The sequence below is a fragment of the Helobdella robusta genome, assembly GCF_000326865.2.
Source record: "Helobdella robusta unplaced genomic scaffold HELROscaffold_51, whole genome shotgun sequence".
Taxonomy (NCBI): domain Eukaryota; kingdom Metazoa; phylum Annelida; class Clitellata; order Rhynchobdellida; family Glossiphoniidae; genus Helobdella; species Helobdella robusta.
Window position 1 is genome coordinate 1,223,012 of NW_008705261.1, and position 23,280 is coordinate 1,246,291.

At 32.8% G+C, this 23,280-nt stretch overlaps 3 protein-coding genes across 3 annotated transcripts; all 3 read left to right on the forward strand.

Annotated features, from left to right (window-relative positions):
• Positions 1-4,619: 4,619 nt before the first annotated feature.
• HELRODRAFT_179056 (hypothetical protein) lies at positions 4,620-7,721 on the forward strand (the record flags this gene model as incomplete). Its single annotated transcript, XM_009027903.1, has 3 exons — positions 4,620-4,647; positions 6,108-6,377; positions 7,705-7,721. The coding sequence occupies 3 exons, from the start codon at positions 4,620-4,622 to the stop codon at positions 7,719-7,721; spliced, it is 315 nt and encodes a 104-aa protein (XP_009026151.1).
• A 7,396-nt stretch (positions 7,722-15,117) lies between these two features.
• Positions 15,118-18,695, forward strand: HELRODRAFT_179057 (hypothetical protein; the record flags this gene model as incomplete). Its single annotated transcript, XM_009027904.1, has 2 exons — positions 15,118-15,740; positions 18,338-18,695. The coding sequence occupies 2 exons, from the start codon at positions 15,118-15,120 to the stop codon at positions 18,693-18,695; spliced, it is 981 nt and encodes a 326-aa protein (XP_009026152.1).
• Positions 18,696-19,166: 471 nt separating this feature from the next.
• On the forward strand, positions 19,167-22,774 carry HELRODRAFT_179058 (hypothetical protein; the record flags this gene model as incomplete). The annotated part of the gene is made up of 4 exons (XM_009027905.1): positions 19,167-19,272; positions 21,556-21,662; positions 21,813-22,083; positions 22,641-22,774. The coding sequence occupies 4 exons, from the start codon at positions 19,167-19,169 to the stop codon at positions 22,772-22,774; spliced, it is 618 nt and encodes a 205-aa protein (XP_009026153.1).
• Between the last annotated feature and the right edge of the window lie 506 nt (positions 22,775-23,280).

The following is a 23,280-nucleotide window of genomic DNA, read 5'->3' on the forward strand; positions in this document are numbered from 1 at the left end:
ACTTATCAGATATATTAATTGAACCTAAACACCTCGGTTTATGATCGTCTTCTTGTTCTCACTTCTTCATAACTTTTGCTAAACTGAAATTGTTTTTTCTGACCCTTTTCTCTGGAAATCTCTGATCCCTTCTCTGGCTACTTCTCCATCATTTACAAAGTTCAGGGCGGATCTCAAGACACATCTGTTTGCAAAATTCATTGAGGCGCGCTGTTAAACATCGCGGAAATAGCGCTTTACAAGCTTATTGATTAATTGATCGATTGAATGATTGACCAGAAAGGAGCCACAAATTTAAAAAAATTCTCTCTCGGGTCGAAAAATTTTGCTATTTAAGTACATATGTGGACAATCAAAAATAAAATAGTTCTCAATGCGGCCTTCACAGTAAAAAGTTTGTCCACCTCTGAACTAATTGATTGTTGATTGCGCTTCAGACACGGTCCGATTAATATTCAGATTTGCCTGCGCATGCCTGGTTTGTGTAGTTATGCCGGTGCCTGTATGTCATTCAAGCGGCCCGAGCAAGCAATAAGCCGGGCCTGTCCTGTTTCTTTTTTTGAAATTAGGTTTGAAATAAAATGTCTGGGCAGGCAAGTTGTGCAGGTGCGTGCGTGAGAATTGGTAGCTATTTATATTTGCATTACGCTGCTCAATTGACCAACAACCACTTCCGACCCATAATCGTCGTTATATCACATATGCGGCTCTAAATAGAACTCTATGAATGGACAATTAAATAAAGAAATAAATAAAATAAAATAAATAAAATGACTAAACATAGCAGCTGTGTACATTTGACGTTGCATTTGAAAAGGTCACGATCAGTTGGAGAGATGATGATGCATTAAGATTCCATGAGTGATCGATTTACTTCAAAATTCAGAAGTGTGTTGGCTTCTTTTAATAATGAAACAAAAACAACCTGAAAATAATAAAAAACTGGTTTTAAAATAATATTAAAGAGATGAATTCTCATTGTCAATTATTTGAGAAATGTTTCACAGTAAAGATAAACGAGTATGATAATAGAAATCTGCTTACAAATCTGCTAATTTCTTTCAAACAAATAACAAAAAAACACGCAGTACGTGAATGGAGTGATAAATGCTGAAGTAGGTTGAGATAATATTGATAAATTCTTGATTATAAAAAAAAGTTTAACAAAAGACAACACATAGCAACAAACTACGAAAAAGTGATGATATTAAAAAAGCAAACTTCTTTTGCAAATGTATAAGCACTAACTAAATAGGATGCAACGTGAATGGTTATCATGATTGATTATAAGGATCATTTTCTTTTTCAACTTTAAGTCATTTTTTGAACTTAGGGTTTTAAAAGATAAAACTATCCTACAGAAGATGAAATAAGCAAACGCATAAAAATAAAAATTCATATCAATAATAATGTAAAAAAGATTGTGGTTACTTTGGAAAACACCGAATGCATTGGAAAAAATTTTAATCGCATATTGACGTTGATGCCATTGTAGACTGTTGTCTAGTTCCACTTGATAGTGTTTTGGAAAAATTATATTACTTAGAAACATTTTCAATTTTGAAAAAATAAATCGGACCCCACAAGAATATATTTTGAATCATGCCTAGCTCGGTTGTTTTGGCCAGTAAGAATGATGAGGCAGAATGTACTGTCCTTCAATTTAATAAAAAATTCGTATTTTTCCAATTTTTTAAATTTTAATAATGCATAATTGTTATGATTACTTTACTTTTTAGACTAGAAAATTTTTTTGTTGGAAGAAGAACTTGGAAGAAGAACATTGAAAGAAGAACATTGGAAGAATAACATTGGATGAAGAATATTGGAAGAAGAACATTGGAGAAAGGACATTGGAGGATAAATATTGAAGGAAAAACATTGGAGGAAGAACATTGGAAGAAGAACATTGGAGGAAGAACATTGGAGGATGCTGAAAATGATAGCACAGGATCGATAATAATAAAGTGTGGTGCATCAAGGAAGAAATCATGAAAATCTTGTGATTTATATATATATATATATATATATATATATATATATATATATATATATATGATATTGTGATTATAATGCATATATGATATTGTGATATATATATATATATTATATATGTAATGAGTAATTTATATTATATATATATATATATATATATGATATATATATTTATGAGTTGCACGGTGGCCGAGCCCACAAGAATTAATTTTCTTTTTTTGGTCTCCGAATCATTCATGCTTTTTTGTTTGGTTTGATTGAATAAAAGTGATTTGATTTGATTGATTTGTTTTATAATATATATATATATAATGTGTATATAATGTATATATGATGTATATATATATATATATATATATATATATATATATTGTATATATTGTACACTGTAGTGTACAAATGTTTATACTTTTATAGAGATAAAATGAATTCGTATGTACGTTTCGACGTGGACAGTCATGCTGGATGTTCGTACGCAGACGACTCTCGTTATACAACGCGCCCGTCATTATTCGCAACAAATTTTCATTTTTTAATTTTATCTTCAATCTTTTTTATTTAAAAAAAAGACGAAAAATTTTGAAAATTTATAAAAATAATCACCTCGTCGATTACGATATAATATAATAACTTTGATGATAGTAATATTTTCAATTAGCGATAAAAAGCCATAACGAAGTTTTTAAGTAATAACATGTTTCAACGGATGTCACATTCTTTGCAACACAATAATAAACTGCGCACGGATTACTACTTCCAAAAAAACGTTAGTAGGTTTCGCGGTGAATGATTTGCAGATGGAAGAAGCCACACAATTTTCTAATTTGTCGCATATGTTTGGCTTTATTTTTGTGCAGATATTGATTGACCAAAACTGCTTGCTAAAAAGGTAAAACTTGTTAAAGAAGTTAATTGATTTGATAATTGAATTAACTCTATTAAATGCCTGTTGAAATCTCAGTTTTGAAATTTAGATCAAAAGATATTCCTACTATAATTGCACATATTTTTAATATTAATATAAGCAATATAACAGTTGGATTAAGCGAGGGTAGGCGGGAATACTGTTCTGGGGACTCCACAATAGAAGTTTAACCACTATAAATATTCTTCATCACTTGTTTAACATTTTTTAAAAAAAGGTCACCAACTTTTTGAAGAACCTACAATACTCTTTTGATTCCTAAAATAAACCCAGTTAGTGGCTGCCACATCTCTAAATTCCTCCTGATAACAATTCATTACAATTATACGAATGCTAAAATGTACAGCAGTTATGAAAACATGTAGCAGCACAATCACATTGAATATTATTTTGTTGGAGATTCAACTGAGACCAAATTTTTATATTGTGTAACACGTTTTTTTTTGTAAGCAGTTAAATAGCAACTTTTAACATTTCACATCGATTTCAAAATTTTTATTAGCAAATATATTATTTTTAACTCAATAAAATATTTTGTAGCAGGATTTAAATAAATAATTTTTACAAATTATTATATTCAAAATATTGAATAATGTTCACAAGTATTTTTACTTTGAAAATGGTCTATTTTATTTTTGTTTTGAAAATATTTTTTAAAAATTATGTATTTAATCTTTTATTTTAAAAATGATCCATTTTACATTTATTTAAAATTTGATTTGTATTGAATTTTTTTATGCATCTTCCTCTGCTTCTAAACAGCAGTGAAGTTCGTTGAAATAAGTTAACGAAACTTAAATCTTCAGTTGAATCTCTGTATAAATATCATTTTGAATTGTTTCAGTGACACACAACAGTTTAATTATGCAAATTTTCGTATTAAACACTGGCTTCATTGTAAAATATGGATAAAAATAACAAGCAAAAAAATATGTCGCCAACTTGTTTGAAAAAATCCAAACACCCTTCACAAAAAGTCTAGTTACATCGCGGTTTGAAATCATTGGAACGCCCTGTACAAATCTGGCATTTAAATAATTACAGTCTGAATTGTGGGTGGGACTGACTTAGTTGGAAGCTTGGCCCCTTCTTCACAACAATTAAAATGGGAGCAATGTTTTATTTTCGTCCTCCTATATTTTAGAAAAAAAATGTTGTTTCATTGTTGTCAATTTTTATCTGTAGCTTCTCGGATCAAGATAAATTGCGTTAATTTTATCATATTGTCAACAAAAAAACTGACGAAGTAAAACAACAGAAATTTTCACAAACCGACGAACAGAAATTTTGTCTAATTTTGTCACCTCACAAAATTCTATCGGTATATAAAATACTAAATATTTTACATGAATACAAATTAGATGTTATTAGTTTTTTTGGTATTAATTTATGTTATAAAAATTCAACGATTTATTTGTTAACCAAACAATCAGTCACTCAATAAACCTTTACATTTAATTATTTTCATATGTCACAACTCATCATTTTAACGTGACAAAAATGTTTTTTGAGAAAATCTTGTTATGAATAAATTGATTGAGATGTCAAAAAATATTTTATTTAAATATACATGTAGACTGAATGTGTATTTTTAAGAAAGAAAAGAAACAAAATTCATATATCCAACTTGGTTTGAAATTTTGGTTGCCTGGATGGATATTTTTGCTAGCATATAAACAAATAAATAATGTAAAATAAAATGAACGAGATGTGCGTCAGCGGCGCAGGTATCTGTGTAGAAAAATATGATGATAATGTTGTGAGAATAACATGATGATAACGTTATAAAGAGAATAGCCACCTTGTTTGTTTGACTATTCTCAACGATTCACTCAAGAACTCTCAATAGTCATCCAATCCCGTACCTCGGAATTTATTCTCTAGTTGTAAATGAAGTCAAATAAAATATCTGTATTTGTATTGAGAAATAATATTGAAACTTTATTCGCGTAGGTTAAAATCAATTTGACAGAAAACGATTTTATAAAAAATTTCAACAAAAATTCTTCCTACCTAAGTGATGTTAAAGTTATTTTAAAATTTTCTATAAGAACGTTTACTATCAAAACGTTTTTTAAAGCCAGAACTTATTTAGTGACTTATATATGGGATAACTTATATAGGATTATGCGTTATAAAAAGCATTTCTAAAAAAAGTTACCAATGAGCGGATGACTGGCAGATGAAATTTAACATAGAAAAATGCACTGTCATTCACATGGGAAAAAAAACAAGCAAAATATATAAGAATTTGGAGAGAGACCTCTGAAGGTTTCATCGGAAGTAAGGGACCTTTGAATAAGTCTAGACAAAAGTAAGGAACCTACCAGGAAATGCATAGAAGCAGCAAAAAGAGCAAACAGTACAATTGTTAACAGAGATAAATCATTAGTGTTAAATCTATATTAAACGTTAATGCGACCTAAATTAGAATATTGCATATAGGCATGGAGTCCTCATCGGCAAAAAGAAAAAGAAGTGTTGGAAAAATTGTGAAGGACTTTCATATGAGGAAAGGTTGAAGAGATGTGGACTGACAACTTTGGACAAACGTACGACTAGAGGAAATCTCATTCAGGCGTACAGAATCTTAGCAAAAAAAGATGAGATAGATTCAACCTTATTCTTCCAATTTACAAAAAATAGAAACACAAGAGGCACCAGTACAAACTTTTCAAAGAAAGAGTAGGAACAATTAAAGGATGATTTTTCAGTTCGAGAGTTATTGAATATTGGAATAAGCTGGACGATAAAACTGTAACAGCTCCTACAACGCAGGTGTTCAAAGATTGAAATTTTAAGTCCATATTATTAGTCAAAATCGATCCAGGGATTCTGACACAGAGTGTTCCATTAATTTATCGGATTCGATCATTGGTACACCGTCCCTTGTTTGGACAAAAAGAAAACAGTGGATATTATGTACTAAGATTTTGCTACTTTTAATAAGGTAATAAACGTTTGGCCTTAAAATAAAAGGCAAGTGGAATCACAGGAAACACACTCAAGTGGAATTCTAATTAACTACAAGAAAGTCGACGAAAAGTTGGTATTGGAAAAAGTTTCTCAAACTGGAGCAATGTTACAATTGGGGTTTTTCAAGGATCCGTATTAGGGCCGTTGCTATTTGTAATATACATCAATGATATTGATCTAAAAATAAAGTTTAAAATTTAAAAATTTGCAGATAACACTAAATTATGTGCTGTTGTAGACAACGATAAAGATATTGAAATAGCAATTGGGCAGAGGATTGGCAGGTGGTGTTCAACACTAACAAACAACAAATGCGCAGTCATAAATATGGGAGCGAACAACAAGGCAAACGTATTTAAACTTGGAAACACACCATTAAAAAATGTAGAGGAGGAAAAGGATGTAGGGGTGATAATTCATCGGAATGGTAAGGTAGCGTGGCAATGCATCGCGGCAGCTAAAAGTGCAGACATGACTCTGGGTATGATAAAAAGAGCAGCAAAAAGCAGAGATATGATAGTTATATTAAATCTATATAAAACATTGGTTCGACCTAAGTTCAGCTTTGGAATCCAGATTTCCAAAAGGACATACATGTGCTTGAGAATATTCGAAAGAGGGCGACGAGAATGATAAAGGAGTGTCACTATATACCATATGAAGACAGATTAAAAATTTGTGGATTGACAACATTAAAAAAAAGAACAGGATGATATTTGATTCAGACATAGAAAGAGAATTTGGAATCATCAAAATTTTTTGAGCATAAGATCAACAGTAAAACAAAGGACATAAATGTAAAATTTTTAAAAAAAGCTCAAAATCGATAAAGCAAAAATTTTCAACTGCAGACTTGTCAACGAGTGGAACAAACTGGGAGGTGAAATAATATGCGCAAAAACAACTAATGACTTAAAAGCCAACTTGGCAAAAGTAGGATATTAAAAGAAAGTCTCAGAGTGGTCATTCCACATTTCACAGGTCATTTCAGAGTCTTTTTGGATCAGATCACTATAAAGAATCTTTGTTTTGTTATGTTATGTAACACATTTTTGGCTGTTGTTATAGTTGCCATGTGGGATGGTGGTTGTCTTTTTCTATTGGCTAGGTTGATTTCTATACTCCTTGTCTTTTCATCAAGATGGCAGAAGCGTCCGCTGACTTCAATGGCTCCAACAGTAAAATATCAGCTCCGTGTCTATTTTTTTATGCAGCTCTGACATACGCAGAACCGTTTACATATCATCCCTGTATTTAAACGTTCGTGCTGCAAAGACTGTTCCATCCACACCACACGGCGTACGTACACATCATGTATGCACGCGCAAGTACCGCATCATACGCGCATGGCGTATGATAGTTTTGAGTTCCGACCGACAGTATTCGAACCAGGCCATCGCGTAACTGACCGAGACATGGTACTTCTACCGACAGAGCTAACTCTCCGACCGATATACAAATATGTTATACCCAAAAACGCATAGACAGAGATGCACATAGCACGTTGTATTTCAGTTAGGCTATCGTGAATATTAAATATTTTCTAAAAATTACATCCAAAATGAATTTTTGAAAGTAAACATATGGCCAATGAGCTCAGTTGATAATAAATCCGTTCAATGTATCGTAATGTTGCTAATCAAATGGTCTCCTGCTGATTCGGCCATTGAAAACAAACAATATGTTTGCGCTGTGCAAATATGCACATATTTGTACATACTTTCATATACAATACGCGACATTTATACAAACTGCAGTTATATCATCACCATGTAAATAAATTTACACACGCGTACACACACATACAGGCAAAATAAATAAGTAAATATAAATAAATAAATATATATATACATGGTGATATATATATATATATATATTTATTTATAATACATATATATATATTATAATTATATATATAATATATATATATATATAGATGGTGACAGCCAAATTATGTCATTTGTTCTAAATAAATACCATTTACAACCATCCATTCCATATTGTGAGAGTATTTTCAAAAAGTTAGTTAATATATTATATAATAATAATTAATTAAAAATTGGACAAAAATATTCAATGCACACGTGTATATTGTATAAATGTATAACCATGTTTTCGTTGTCATATTTTTCATCATTTTTGTAATCTTTACAAGCATCTCATCTCATCCCCTACTTTAAATTTATTATCATTTTCAGATGTCATTTGGTTGTTTCTATTCAAGTTTTTATCCTTTTTTGTTAGTAGCTTTCTGTGGTTGTATTAATATTCTTCTATTAGCTAATTTGAATTTCTTCAAAAATAAGCATAACATATATCTGAAATTGAATTTAGTAGCAGTGAAGTGAATTGATTACAAGTATAAAAAAACGAATAAAACAAAATTACACAAAAAATAAGAAATGTTATTTGTAACAATACGATCAGCCAAGTTAATCTGCTCAGAAATACGATCTACTACTAACATTTATTTGTTTTGCTGCATTGCAAGCTGCGTGTTAAAAATAACTATCGTCAACCATTTCAAGGCACTGGTCAGATAACTTGCAGTTTCAATTAAATACGCTGATTCCAGTACTAAATATATGATGAAATAAAGTTAATAAAATTTCAGAAAATACAAAAACTGAATATTAAATGGGAGCTTTTCATGTCTTTAAAGCTGTAAATAAGCTTATTATTGTTGATCCGAAAAGGTGCAAACTGTTTGCAATATGGCCAACAGCCATTTAAACAACGTTGCGTTCGTTCGGTGTAGATAGCATAAACTTAGATGGCGAGTAATTTTGTTTACACACTGACACTCTGCAACGATTATTGTTAAAAACATTCTATGAGCAGTATCCAATTTTGATAGATGTTAAAAAAATTTAGTTTAATAAGTTCTTCGAAAAGTTCAGTTGGTTTGCCCAGCTTTTAAAAATTAGTTTTTTAAACTCTTTTCAGAAACCTAATCTCATCAAAAAAGTCTTCTGCTATTTCATTTTCGTATTTACATTCTGAATTAATTCTGTTTCATTTCCTCTTACATTGCATTAAAATTCTGTAAAAATTTAAATAAGTTACGAACAGAAAAAATGAATTTAAACATTTGTGGAGTCTCACAAAAGCGTGCTCATGTAAATATGCTCAGCCGATACATAATCGGCTATTTTGCGATTTGTTGCTACTTTTAACTTTGAATACACAATGGTTTTCAATTGTGATTCCTCACAAATTTGCTTATTAAGAAGAGATTGCTTGGTTATTAATGCTGAAAAAATCGGTCAATCTCAATTTATTTTCGTTGCTTTTATATTACATTTTAATATTATTATTTAAAAACTTTTCATTAGAGACCGGTAAAATTTTGAGGTTCGTGTCAAACGACCCTCCTGTCTTCTAGAGCCTGTCTCCCACTCACGACTCTCGAGCCCTCATCCTGTTGGAATTTTCATTTAACTGCAGAACCTGAATCGCTTATTTTAAATCCAAGAAATGTTGGAACAAATTGTATTTATGAATTTTAAATTCTGATGTGTTTTAAATCAATCAAATAACCTATACAATTTTTTCTTTCAAGAATTTTTTTTAATTCTTGAAAATTTTAATACTCTGTTGTCACCCAAAACGACCTAGTTAAAAAACTTGTAACTTTAACAATCATGAAGTAAACGTTTTTCAGTTACTGTTTTTCCATAGAAACATTTTTGGGTTAGAACACAACACCATTTTATTTTAAACCCGAATAAACTCTTGCAAGCAAATAAATTTTTTTACAGAACTTCAAAAAAGACATTTGGAAGATTTCCCCGAGGCAGCATCAATGAATTAAACTGCTGCAACGAACTTAGGGCTAATGTAATTGATGGGAATGTTTGATCAAATAGTATCTAACTCTGTACAACCCTAAATCTAGCTCTAGGTACATGCATACTTATAACATTTTTATCGGAAGAAGAATTCAATTTTTATATTTCATGTAAGAGGGATATCCAGATATGGACACAGTACGATACGATAAGATACGATATATTATTCTCTTCCAAAAAAATAAAAAATTGGCTATGCTTTCTTCTATTGTTAGACTGATGAGGTGGGTGAGAATAAGCGATATTACATGAATTAGGCTGAAATAATTTCTATGTTCGTGTATGTGTTTATGTGAGATGAATGTGAATGTGTTTAGGTTGGATGGATGTTGATGTGTTCTTGTAAGATGAATGGAGATGCTATCATGTGGAATGGGTGTGGATAAGTTCATATATAAGATAGGTGTGGATGTGTTTTTGTAAGGTGGATGTGGATGAGTTCATATAGGATGGATGTAGATGTGAATGTTTATGACAGCGTTAATAATGCATCAGATGTGCACAAAAACAAAAATGTTTTGGTTTGTAGCTTTATGTTTGTGACTTTATGTTGGCGCTCTTGAAGCTCAATGTTTTTACTAGATGCACACAACTTATGTACACAAGCCTGTGTACGAATCTGTACATATGTGCCGATAACAAGGACGAAGTTATGCAGTCAATAGATGTGGCTGGTGCGTCTCAGTGTTGTGCACTGTTTGTGTTTGTTTAGTGCCTTGTTCCTCTTCATCCTATAAAATCATTATTTGTTTTTGGGCGTTTTAAAAATCAAAAATTACTACAATGACGAAGATGGTGATGGTGATGCACTTGTGGGCAGATGATGTGTTCGATCGATAAAAAAAAAAGATAAAAATTTGAATGAGGATGTTGAAGCTAAAAAAATATTAACATTTAAAATTGATGATAATTAAGATTAAAATGGTTAAAAATGAGATTTCAAATGTTAAGAGCGTAAAATAATCTAAACATTAGCCTACTAACGCTTGTCAATCAGTCAGTTCAGTAGCGTAGACCAAAATATAAACGCGATTTTAAAATTACAAAATATTTTCTCGTACATGTGTCAAAAACTCATTCAAAAGTACGTAGAGTAAATTTGAATGATTCATGTTGCAAATGCATTGACAGCTTCACCAGCACTATAACAAATCGTGCCCAGAGGAGCAAAAGCTGGTTCCACTTTGAAAAGGCAGATCTGTGCCGCACACATGTTTTCGTCGCTTACTACATTCATTTTATTAAAGTATACTCTTAAAATTCTTTTCAAAAACCAAAGATGTTAGTAAATATCCATCAACTTATTTTTCGGTTTTTATCTGATTCAAGCATTAAATTAAAGTATTTTGTCATTGCAACTTGCAGTCATGAATTTATTTTGATAAGTACACATTTCGAAACTGCCCGTTGCCGTGATGTCCAACCTTTTTTTATTCTGAATGATAATGTTGAAAATGTATCATAATAATGTTGATAACGTATAATCACTTGCTCTGGTGAAGTCTAAAGTGGTGTCAAATGGAGTTGGACGCACGAGAATTGCACCGCATAAACAGAAGATGCTCATCTCTCCGTACTTATTTTCTAAAAATTTTGTTCTTATAAAAAATTATTTACTTGAATGTTCGAAAGTGAGCTAGCAATAAATATTCATTAAATTTATTTATTTCGTTAGTGAGTTTGTTTGTTTCGCTGCGTGTGTTTGCAGATTAAAAAATTATCGCCCAACGATAACTAAACAAAAGTAATCCTGAATATTATGAACACATGGATGACGTGTGTAGGATGCTGTTTTGGTGATGATGCAGTGACTGGGTTCAAATGCAAATGATCCCCACCTATCGCATGCTATGTGCGTGTGTATGTTTGTTTGTTTGTGTGTGTGGGTGTGTGTGTGTAGAATGCCTGGATTTACGCATATTCACATGTGTTGTGTGTTTGTATGTTGTTGTGAACACTTAGAATTGATGACAATAATAATGATTTTATTTCAATTATGATGTCTGTATAATTGTGTTTTTGTGATGATGTGTGTATGTTGATGTTAGTAGGATGAAGTTTGCAGGAGGATGTTTGTGTGGTGATGTTTGTATGATGATGTTTTTACGATGACACTTGTAGGATGTTGTAAATTGTACGTTGATGTTTGTACTTTGATGTTTGTATGTAGATGTTTGTATGTTGATGTTTGTATGTTGATGTTTGTACGTTGATGTTTGTACGTTGATATTTGTATGTTGATGTTTGTACAATGATGTTTGTACGATGATGTTTGTACGATGATGTTTGTATGATGATGTTTGTACGTTGATGTTTGTACTTTGATGCTTGTATGTTGATGCTTGTATGTTGATGCTTGTATGTTGATGCTTGTATGTTGATGCTTGTATGTTGATGTTTGTATGTTGATGTTTGTACAATGATGTTTGTACAATGATGTTTGTGTAATATTATTTGGAGTTCAGGGGATAACGCATAAAAATGCAAATGAGGTTATTGATGCTGATGTTGCGGACGATGATGATGGTGATGCCATAGTTGTTCTTCATGTAACTTAATGTCATAACCTTATGTTAGCAATTTAAATACTTGACTATTTGTTATGTTTTATTTTTAGGAAAACGATTATACTTAAATAAACAAGTTAATGATTAATTTTAAAATTAATTTGTTATGATGATAAACAAATGAATCATTAAAACTTGGCCTGATTTTACAAAATGTAATAGAGCTGGTTACTTGCATCGTTCAAATTTGTAAGCTTGTATTTGCAAACATGCATTTGCGCATTGTAATTATTCATTCATTTGTTTATATTTACGTTTTAATCTTTTGTCTCTGTGTTGAATTCACCTATGAGCACATCCACCAAGTAACTTATGGTGCTTCCATATATTTATTTAACACACCATCAATCATGCATTTTTCGTTTTAATACTAATTCATTCATTCATTCACTCATTCATTCATTCATTCATTCATTCATTCATTCATTCATTCATTCATTCATTCATTCATTCATTCATTCATTCATTCATTCATTCACTCACTCACTCATTCATTCATTCATTCATTCATTCATTCATTCATTCATTCATTCATTCATTCATTCACTCACTCACTCATTCATTCATTCATTCATTCATTCACTCACTCATTCATTCATTCATTCATTCATTCATTCATTCACTCACTCACTCATTCATTCATTCATTCATTCATTCATTTATTCATTCATTCATTCATTCATTCATTCATTCATTCATTCACTCACTCACTCATTCATTCATTCATTCATTCATTTATTCATTCATTCATTCACTCACTCACTCATTCATTCATTCATCCACTGTCTCCACCCACCCACAGTCAGGAAGACAGGAAATCAATAAGAAGAACCAATGTCCGCGTCGAAACTTTTCGCCGCAACTGTAGCAATTATTACAAAGCGTTGGCAGCATTATTGACAATGAAAAACAACGACAACAAAAACTACTACTACTACTACTGCTACTATTACTATTGAAACAACAACAACAAAAAGGACTTATTTCACTATAACTGTTGAAACAACAAAGCAACAACAACTACTACAACCACATGTTGAACAATGTTCGCTATTAAACTCTTACAAAAATTCGACCAACAAAAAAAAAGAAGATTAACAGACACACATTAACCTACAATACAACAGCAACAACAACTGCAACTTCGACAACACTATCAACGACAACACAACCAACAACACATCCAACAACAGCACAACAACAACAACAACACCTCAACATTAACAACATCATTGACACTAAAAAACAACAACAACAACCACCACCTCATCATTTTCAACGTCAACAACATCAACAAAAACAACAACATCAACAAAAACATTGTTGTTTTCATCGACATTAACAACAATAACGACAAATATATTTTTAGCTTTAGGTCAACTTTAACGATCATACATATAAGAAAACGAATTAGTGGATAATAATATTTTTTTCTAACGAAAAACAACCGCTATCTTCTTGGCGACAAAATTGTTAAATTGATCGTTGTTGATCATCATCATCAGCAGAACCGACATCAACAACAATCATAACAACAATTACCATATTGTTGTTGTTGTTATTATTATTATTATTATTCATATCTTCATCTCTACTACAATATTTTGCATACAATGCTTGTAAACTCTGCTTATCATTGTTGCCATCACCTTCATTACCTTCACCATCAGCAACGACAACAACAACTTCAACAGCATCAACAACAACAACAGCATCAAAAACAACATCAAAAACAACATCAACAACAACATCAACAACATTCCAAAACACAACAACACAATTATCCTTTAAAGTTAGAAACCTACAACGATGATGATGGTGATGATGAAAAAGATGATGAATATGACGGGGGTGATGATGATGATGATGAACTATTTCATCAACAATTTCAATGCCTGCTACATCAGCAGCAACAACAACATCAGAAACAACAACCACGTCATCGTAAACAAAACTACCAACAACAACAACAATCGCAGCACAAAAACAAATACTTTCAACAATCACATTTGCAACAATTGTCCCTGAAAATGTTGGCAATAATATTTGCAACGTCCCTGGCCGCATCAAAAGTTTGTTGCCAGAAAAAATTCAACACGTACCAATAGTAAGCTATGAAAATGTTTATTTACTGTTGCTACTATTATGTTCCTCTTATTATAATTATTAATGCGGTTGTGGTTCCTTCTGCAGTTTTCATCGATGTTCTTGTTGATATTGTTGTTGCCATTGTTGCTATTATTGCTACTGTTGATGTTATTGTTGGTGTTATTGCTGTTGATGTTATTGCTGTTGATGTTATTGTTGGTGTTATTATTGATGTGCTTGTTATTATTATTTTGTTATTGCTGCTGTTATTGCTATTGTTTATTATTGTTGATGTTATTGTTATTAATATTAACATTTTGTTATTGCTGTTATTTTTTCATTGCTGGCATTGTTGCTATAGATACTTATTTAATGCTCATAATGTTTATTATTATTATTATTATTATTTTAAATATTTATTTAGTTTTATTTTGCTTTTAAATATAATTTCAACTGTTAACGCTGGTAAATGTCAACATTGTTTTAAAGAGTTTGTAAATGTAGGAAGACACTCCTGGAGGTGCACTAAAACAACGTTGAATAATAATGACAATTTTAATATACGCAGCTCACCAAAAAATATCTCTTAACATTTTTAATAGTTATAAAAATAGTTATAAATAGTTATAATAACGATAATAATTTAATTCCATGTTGCTGTAGCAAGATTTGCAAGGGTCGGAAGGGCTTAAAACTACACCAACGTTCTTGCAAAATGTTTAAAAAGCTTAAGAATGTACTAGAAACCCCAGAGAAATCTGGCAAAAACTTGGAACTGTCGCCACTACCACAATGCAAACAAGCATCTCTTGAAATGTTGGACAGCAACATCATGGAAACTCCTCTTATTGGAATAAAACTACCCAAAACCCTAAAACATTGGAGGGAAGCAAATACATACTTCCAACTCCACAGAACGTCCTTACCAAATGTATCCGACATCAACAATTTCACCACCTCATTCCAATCACTGATCTACAATTATTTTGCATCCAACTACGGCACGGTAAAGCCACAAAATTTATCGAAAACACAACACCCCAATAAAACAGTCAAAAACATGAAGAAGGACCTAAAACAGTTAAAATTACTTGGCCGCAACGACCACAGTTTCGACATGAAAATCAGCACATTAAGCAAACAAATAAGAACAAAACTGTTATCAATGAAAAATGCAAAAACTGAGAAACATGTCGACATAACAAAACAACTGAAAGTCAAATTCTGGTCAACATGCAAAAAATTGTTCAACCCATCAAACAGCTTAACCCCATCATTCAGCATCGACGACTGCAAGAAATATTTTTACAACATACTCCACGACCCATTTCACAACAAGTTTCGCCTTCCGAACTGGGTTCCAACATTGCAACAACCAACGTGGAGTGCTGCAGGATGATCCCAGTTCATTTCTTCTTTTTAACCTCTGTTTCCACCCTTTAATGAAGATGTTGGAAAGAAAAAAATATGAACAATGTGGATACCTATAGGGCCCTGCGGCTAATCCAAAATCCAGAGCATGGCTGCAATTCGCTGACGATACAGCTATTATAACAAACAGCTCTGATGGTGCTCAGACTCTAATCAATCTCAACCAATCTTGGTGCAAATGGTCTGGCATGAAAATAAGGGTCGACAAGTGTTGCACATTCGAGATGCGAAAGCGGGATGGCGCATATGAACAATTTCTGCCGAAGCTAACAATAGACGACGAAACAATACCTCAGATAGGCGTCGATGGCAGGTTTGAGTATCTAGGTAAATCTTATGATTTTGAATGCAAAAACGTCAAAGAAAAAGAGATACTCCAAAAGAAGCTAACGGATGTGCTGCAAGTAATCAGCGACTTGAATACAACAGCTCAATGGAAACTTCAAATCATACGTCGCTTCATTCCGTCTCAATTATCATTCCAATTACGATTATACGATATTTCGCTAACTTGGATAGGAAACAGCCTAGACCCGTTGATATGCAAAGCTGTAAGAGATTGGTTGTTTCTTCCAGTAAGTAGTTGTGTTGCTGAAGTTTTGTCGTTGCCTTACAAAAGTGGAGGGTTAAACATAAAATCGCTAAAACATCACACAGAGCTATTGAGATTAAAACTTCGGGGACACTTAAAAACAATCACCAGGGAAGAAATGAGAGTTCTGTGGCAGGAATCAAAAAACGAATACAAAAAAGTCGACAACAAAATCCAAAGCAACGATATTCAAATGGCGTGCAACGTACTGAAACAGCGTCAACACCAAAATGACTTCAACCATCTATCGTCGCTACAATGCCAAGGAACATTGATAAAGTCGATTAAGGAAAACATTCACGACTCAGAGATCACTCGTTGGGCTACCGTAACAAAATCCCTGCCAGAAGTTTTATACAAATTCACAAGAAAATATCTCATTCAACAACTACCAACTAACGCTAACCTAGTCAAATCGAAAAAAACGAACAACGCAGCATGCTCTCTTTGTAACGCCAAGGAAACAAATGTGGTTCGCCACCTGCACTCGCTAGGTACTTAAATCGCCACAATAAAATACTTGCCATCATCTTAAACAACATCAAATCATGCATCGAACCTGGAGCAATCATTTTTGCGGATATCGAAGAAGAATCGATCCGCCCTGTGTCGCAACTGTTTACCTCGCTCAGACCAGACATAGCAATCTTGTACAAAAAAACGATTGAAACACTGGAACTAACAGTCTGTCATGAAACCAATTACACAAAATCAAGAAACTACAAAGTGGATAAGTACAAGAACAACCTCAAGAATAACCTATCGAACGATTTTAAGCATTGCAATATTTTAATCAACACTTTTGTAATTTCGCCAATAGGAGTTAATAATTCTTTCAATTTTAGATCTAGCTTAATCAATTCTGCGATACTTACGCAATATATTGAGACTGAAATAAAGCTTGACTCTAGTTTTTATATTGTTTTATTATCTTTGTACACATTCATAATGACGAGCATTGATGTTAAATTATCCATTATTTTAATCTTTTCATTTTATATTTAATTGTAATTAATTTTTTATTTATATTTTGGTTTATGAAGAAATAAAAGAGTTCTCATTATTAATTTTATAATAATAATAATAATTATTATTATTATCTATATGACATTGTTGTTGTTGTTGATGTTTTTCTAGTTTGGTTGTTGTTGACGCGAGTCTACATCGTCTTGCCGCCTCAATTGATGGCTTATTTATTTATTGGGGTTTGTTGGGGTAATTGATTTACGTTTGTAGCACAACCATGAAACCACCCTGAGATGATATGTTAAATCGTGTGATAGATAGATGGAAGGATGGATAGATGGATGGATGGATGGATGGATGGATGGATGGATGGATGGATAGATGGATTGATGGATGGACACGATGCGTCTGAGATTCACAGGTGCAATCGTATTGGAGAAAGAAGAAAAAGAAATAATCAACTTAGTTGTTTTTTCATTTATTTATTCATTATTATATTGGTTTGTTCATTCGTTCATTATTCATTCATTCATCCATTCATTCATTCATTCATTTATTCATTCATATATTCATTCATTCATCTTTCCATTCATCTACTCGAACGTAAAAAATTTAAGTTCCGGAAACACGGTCATAAAATTCTCCAGATGAACAGGATAACGGGTTAATTAAAACTGAACCAAAAACTCTAAATACCTGGAAATATAATCTGATGCTTTGGCGCGCTAATTTTTGTGCGCGTTGTCATGGCAACATTAATAATGACGAAGACGGCGGATGCAGTGCACAAATGACTCCAACAAATTGTCGGGCCGACATTCCGGTGCTCTTGAACACGACCCAGTGCATGCAAATTTGTAAACTTGTTTCGTAGCAGTAGTGCTAATAGCATTACCTTTAACAAACTCATCAACACCAACATCAACATCAACAAACACATCAACAGACACATCAACATCAACAAAAACATCAACATCAACAAACACATCAACAACAAAAAACACATCAACAAAAACATCAGCATCAACAAAAACATCAGTATCAACAAAAACATCAGCATCAACAAACACATCAACAAACACATCAACATCAACAAACACATCAACAAACACATCAACATCATCATCAATAAACATACCAACATCAATATCATCATCAGTATCATCATCAACGAACACATCAACATCAACATCATCATCAACAAACACAAGGCGAAAATTTTCCATAAGGGAGGCAGAAGGAATGAAAGATGGGTGGATGAACTGATGGAACCGCACACGAATAAAGGAAACTGCTATCTTTGATATTTAAAAGCTCTGCAAGAAATTCAATGGCATTGCTGTGATGTATGAATATACACATGATCATAGGCACTTGCCCGCTTGCATGCACATGTAAACTTGTACACATACATACATACACACATACGTACATACATACAAACATACATATATAAAAAATTTCATACATACATACATACATGCATACATACATGCATACATACACACATACACACACATATACATACATACATACATACAATACATACATACATTTTTTTATTCCTGTAAGACAACCGCTATTAGACGCAGAAATAGTAATAACATGCAAGGTATGAAACGCTGGTAATAAAATATGAAATTAGAACGGATAGAAATAAATTACAAATAAAATATCGGGGAGGACACGTGGAAAAAATGGAACAGTTAAAAGAATGGTAATACAAATGGCAAAACAGTGAAGTATGAAAGTATGGAAAGTAAAGGAAGTATAAAATGGAAGTATGGAACAAATATATGAAGTCATCTGCGCATCATCCTTGGATCGGCCACATGATGCTGTGGATGAAATTTTTTGCAAGGATGTTTCTGACCGACAACAGTTTGTTTTATCTTTGCTGCTTTTAGAATGCAAATCTACTGAAGCGTGATGATGCGAACTGTGATTTAGTGGTTAATATTCGTCAATAATGTTATAAATAATGTGATGGTTTCGAAAAATTGAATCAACTGCTGCTTTCTCAATGTTGATCTTGCCTGGCCCAAAGATATTCTTCGCAGAGATGCCTGTATACAGTTGTTTACACGATACTCAGCAAATGATTATGCTTTATTGGCAGGCACGTGCCATGAACAGATGGCGGGATGTTCTTGTAGATTTCTTTTAAGTCTTCCTCCATGGCCGAATAAACTTGCGAGAAAATGCAGAGAGAAGCTGTAGAAATATAAGAAGGTAATATAGCAAGCATGTTGTATAAGAGAAATGATGTCAGGAACTGATGTAAAGAAGCTATATGAAGTGATATAGGAAGATGATTTGAAAGATGATACCAAAAATGATAAGGTACAAGAAGATGATGTAAGAGGTGATGTGAGAAAATGATGTAAGGAGGTTGGGTAGGGAGGTTGGGTAGGGAGGTTGTGTGGGGAGGTTGTGTAGGGGGGTGGTGTAAGGAGGTGATGTATAACTAATGTTATCATGATTGACATCATGAAATGAGGTCATGCACCGGTTACTTGCTTCTAACACCGTGTTTTAACGGCATTGATTCTTTAAAATGGGGTTTTGTATAAAGCGTTGTGATTGGTTTAATTAATACAAAATTACACCTATAACCATTTTTATGGAAAAGTTTGTTTCAAGAATTATTTGATAAATGTGTAAAAATCAGATCAGTTTTTTTACTATTCGGCAAATTGTCGATTTAATTAAAAGTTAAAAGTCGTAGATTGCTTTTAAATCGCGGTTGATGGCCGTTGAATAAATTGATGACTGAATGGCAGGTGGAATGAGATGCAGATGGCTGGAAATTTATTTTCAATCGGATGGAGCGGCCATTTCTTGCTGTTTCAATATTAACACCTCGGCGGAATGGCAACACATTTCCATTGCGTGACTCGCCTGGTTGGTGCATCCGATCCGATTTGACGTTGGTGTCGAAAAGTTGGATTAAATATTCTGCAGCAGATGTAAATTCATGTCAAATAGGTTGACAGAAATAAGATATTTTCAATATATCAAAACAAAATTTAACATTTTTTTAAAGATTAAAAACACTCACTTCAAACTAAGATGTTTTCAAAAAGGTGTTTTTCTTATGCTATTTGTTTTAACGTTGAAAAAATATTTAATCGATATGAGGAAAGAACGATTTGATGGGAGAAAATTATTGATTAACAAAAACTTGAAATCGTTAAAAAATAACTTTCAATGCTTTTTCGTCGGTTATTTTTTTCCTCATTAAATATCGCTCAACTGGATTTTATATGATCAGCAAAACTGAATTCCAAACATTCAAATTAGATTTAATCAACACTAATGACAATTTTAAAACGAACTCAAATTTCAAGGAAATAACATTGCAAACAAAACAAACATAAATACACTGTTTCAAACATCACCACAGAAATAACAAACACATACATGAACACACCTACATGTTCTCTCTCATGTTTGTTGCCTGCACGGGATGAACAAATGCACAGCAGAGGCTGAAATGATTTTTATTTATAAAATTATTTTTCAATTTTTACTTTTGGTTGCCATCTTGAGCAGTTTGATCTGTTCGTTCGTCCGTCCCATGTCAAAAATGGAGCACCAGCTAATTTTTTTCTTTGAAATTAATTTTTTTTGTCTATTTTTAAAAATCATTTCAACATAAATGAGTAGTAGCGGGAAGGCACATTCAGTGAAATACGTAAAATTACAAAGATCTCTCACTCCAAAACCACTAGGCTAGATTCATTAGTATGGTAGTGTAGTGTAGATGATATTTTGACCGGTGGTCGCTTTGTATGGGTGGGACTAACTTCTGGAAGCCATTTTGTAAAATGGCGGATCTAATTTGTCATTTAATTAAATTTTGAAAACCGCGCAACTTAATATATTCAGTTTGATGATGAATTAAATGTTTTTGAGGTAAAAGAATTAAAAAATGTTGTAAATATTTAAACTCCATATTCCATCTTTCAAAACTTTGACATTAATTTCAAACATTTCACTTTTCGAGCCGGACCACTATTTTTTATATATAATAATAATAATAATAATAATAATACATGTAAATCATGCTGTAAAACATGTAAATAAAAAATGCAAAATACTTGGAGGTCTTATTGGAATAACAAGAACAGCACGAGAGGAATGGCGATTTATATACGTTAGCCGTTGTAAACATTTTGATGCTTGGTCTAGCTGATCTTAAAGATTTGGAGGAACCACATATTGAAAGAGAGAAGCAAAGGACTGTGCGTGAAGAACTTGATGTAATGGTTGGTTCTCAGTGATCTGTTTCAATTCTTCAATGTTTTCTGACACTCGTTATTTACTCAAAATTTTAGCTAAAGAAATGGCTTCAGAGGACATCCAAAAGACTTACAGCATTTGATAGATAATATATTGCAACAAAAACTTTTGTTAAGGATCGAATGCAGCTACATTCTAATGCCCCAACATTTCATTCAATTCCAAGACACAACTCGAGAACATTTAAGCATTTACGAAAAGTTGTTCCTGTCAAAGAATTTAAACGCAAATATACTGTGTCTGATGCTTTATTATTACGAAGACTCATTGTTGCTGCTGATAGCGGCCGAGATGTTGATTTGAAGCAGTTACTTCGACATGAACTGCACGAAGCTGCACTGTCATTAGCAATGTTTGACGGATATCTTCGGCTTCCAATAACTAAAGGTCAAAATATCATCTACATATCATAGTTGTTGCTGGTTGGGGAAATTTTTCTGACCGCCAGCCTCCCTCCCGTAGTTGACTACTTTGCTCAGAACGCCTTCATTTCATTATATACATACTTCATACCATGAAAATATAAGAATTGAACTATAGTAATTAATTTTGAACTTCATCTGAGAATCGTTAGAGGTTAAGGATCTATTACACTTCACAAAAGTTCCGAGGAATCGACAACACACGAACAGCATGCATTATAAAGTGCTTGACGACACGAAGCATGTGATAGGCGAGGATCTTTTTTTGTCATATTCGAACCCGGTCATTGACGCTCAGCGAAACAGCACCAGGCGACCTTAAGCACTAACTAGGCCATTCCGCCGCTCGCCTGTTTTCGTTGTTTTACTCTATTTTTAGCAGTTAGGGTTTTCCAACGGTCATTATTAATAACTGAAATGGCAGGCAGACAAGTGGAGGTTACTCGTCCCAACCGTCGGTCACTCACAGTCTTTATAATGCGTTCAAGTAGCGTTCATGAAACAGCTCCAATCAATCAACAGGCGACGCTTTTGCTCTTGCCGAGGTGCACAATGGAAAATTTTGCGATAAGTTGGGGGGTCGGGTGATTTCAGTTCCAAAATTCCATGACTGTTTAAATGAGAATTTAGAAAAACATCTTGTCATTGCGAAATAAATAAATTCCTTTATTTTCCAAAAAATAATTTTGGGAGTATTAAAAAACTTATAAAAATTTTGCTCGATAGAAAACAAGCGCGTTTGAAACATCCGGCGCTGGCCGACCCACCGACTGATTGCAAATTATCGCTGGGTGGATATTTTTACAAATGTAGTTTTGATTGAAGTGATCAGCTGAGAGAGAAAGAAATGAGTGTTGGTTGGAGAATATTTTATGATTAACACGTCCAACGTTGATTGCACTGTACTGGCCCCGTGCTTCAACACTGCGTCCATTTATTCATGCGTTGTGTTCATGTGCAGTGTTCGTACATATGTTGTGTTCACATGTTGTGTTCTCATGTTTTGTTCACATGTTGTGTTCACATGTTGTGTTCTCATGTTTTGTTCACATGTTGTGTTCACATGTTGTGTTCACATGTTGTGTTCACATGTTGTGTTCTCATGTTTTGTTCACATGTTGTGTTCACATGTTGTGTTCACATGTTGTGTTCTCATGTTTTG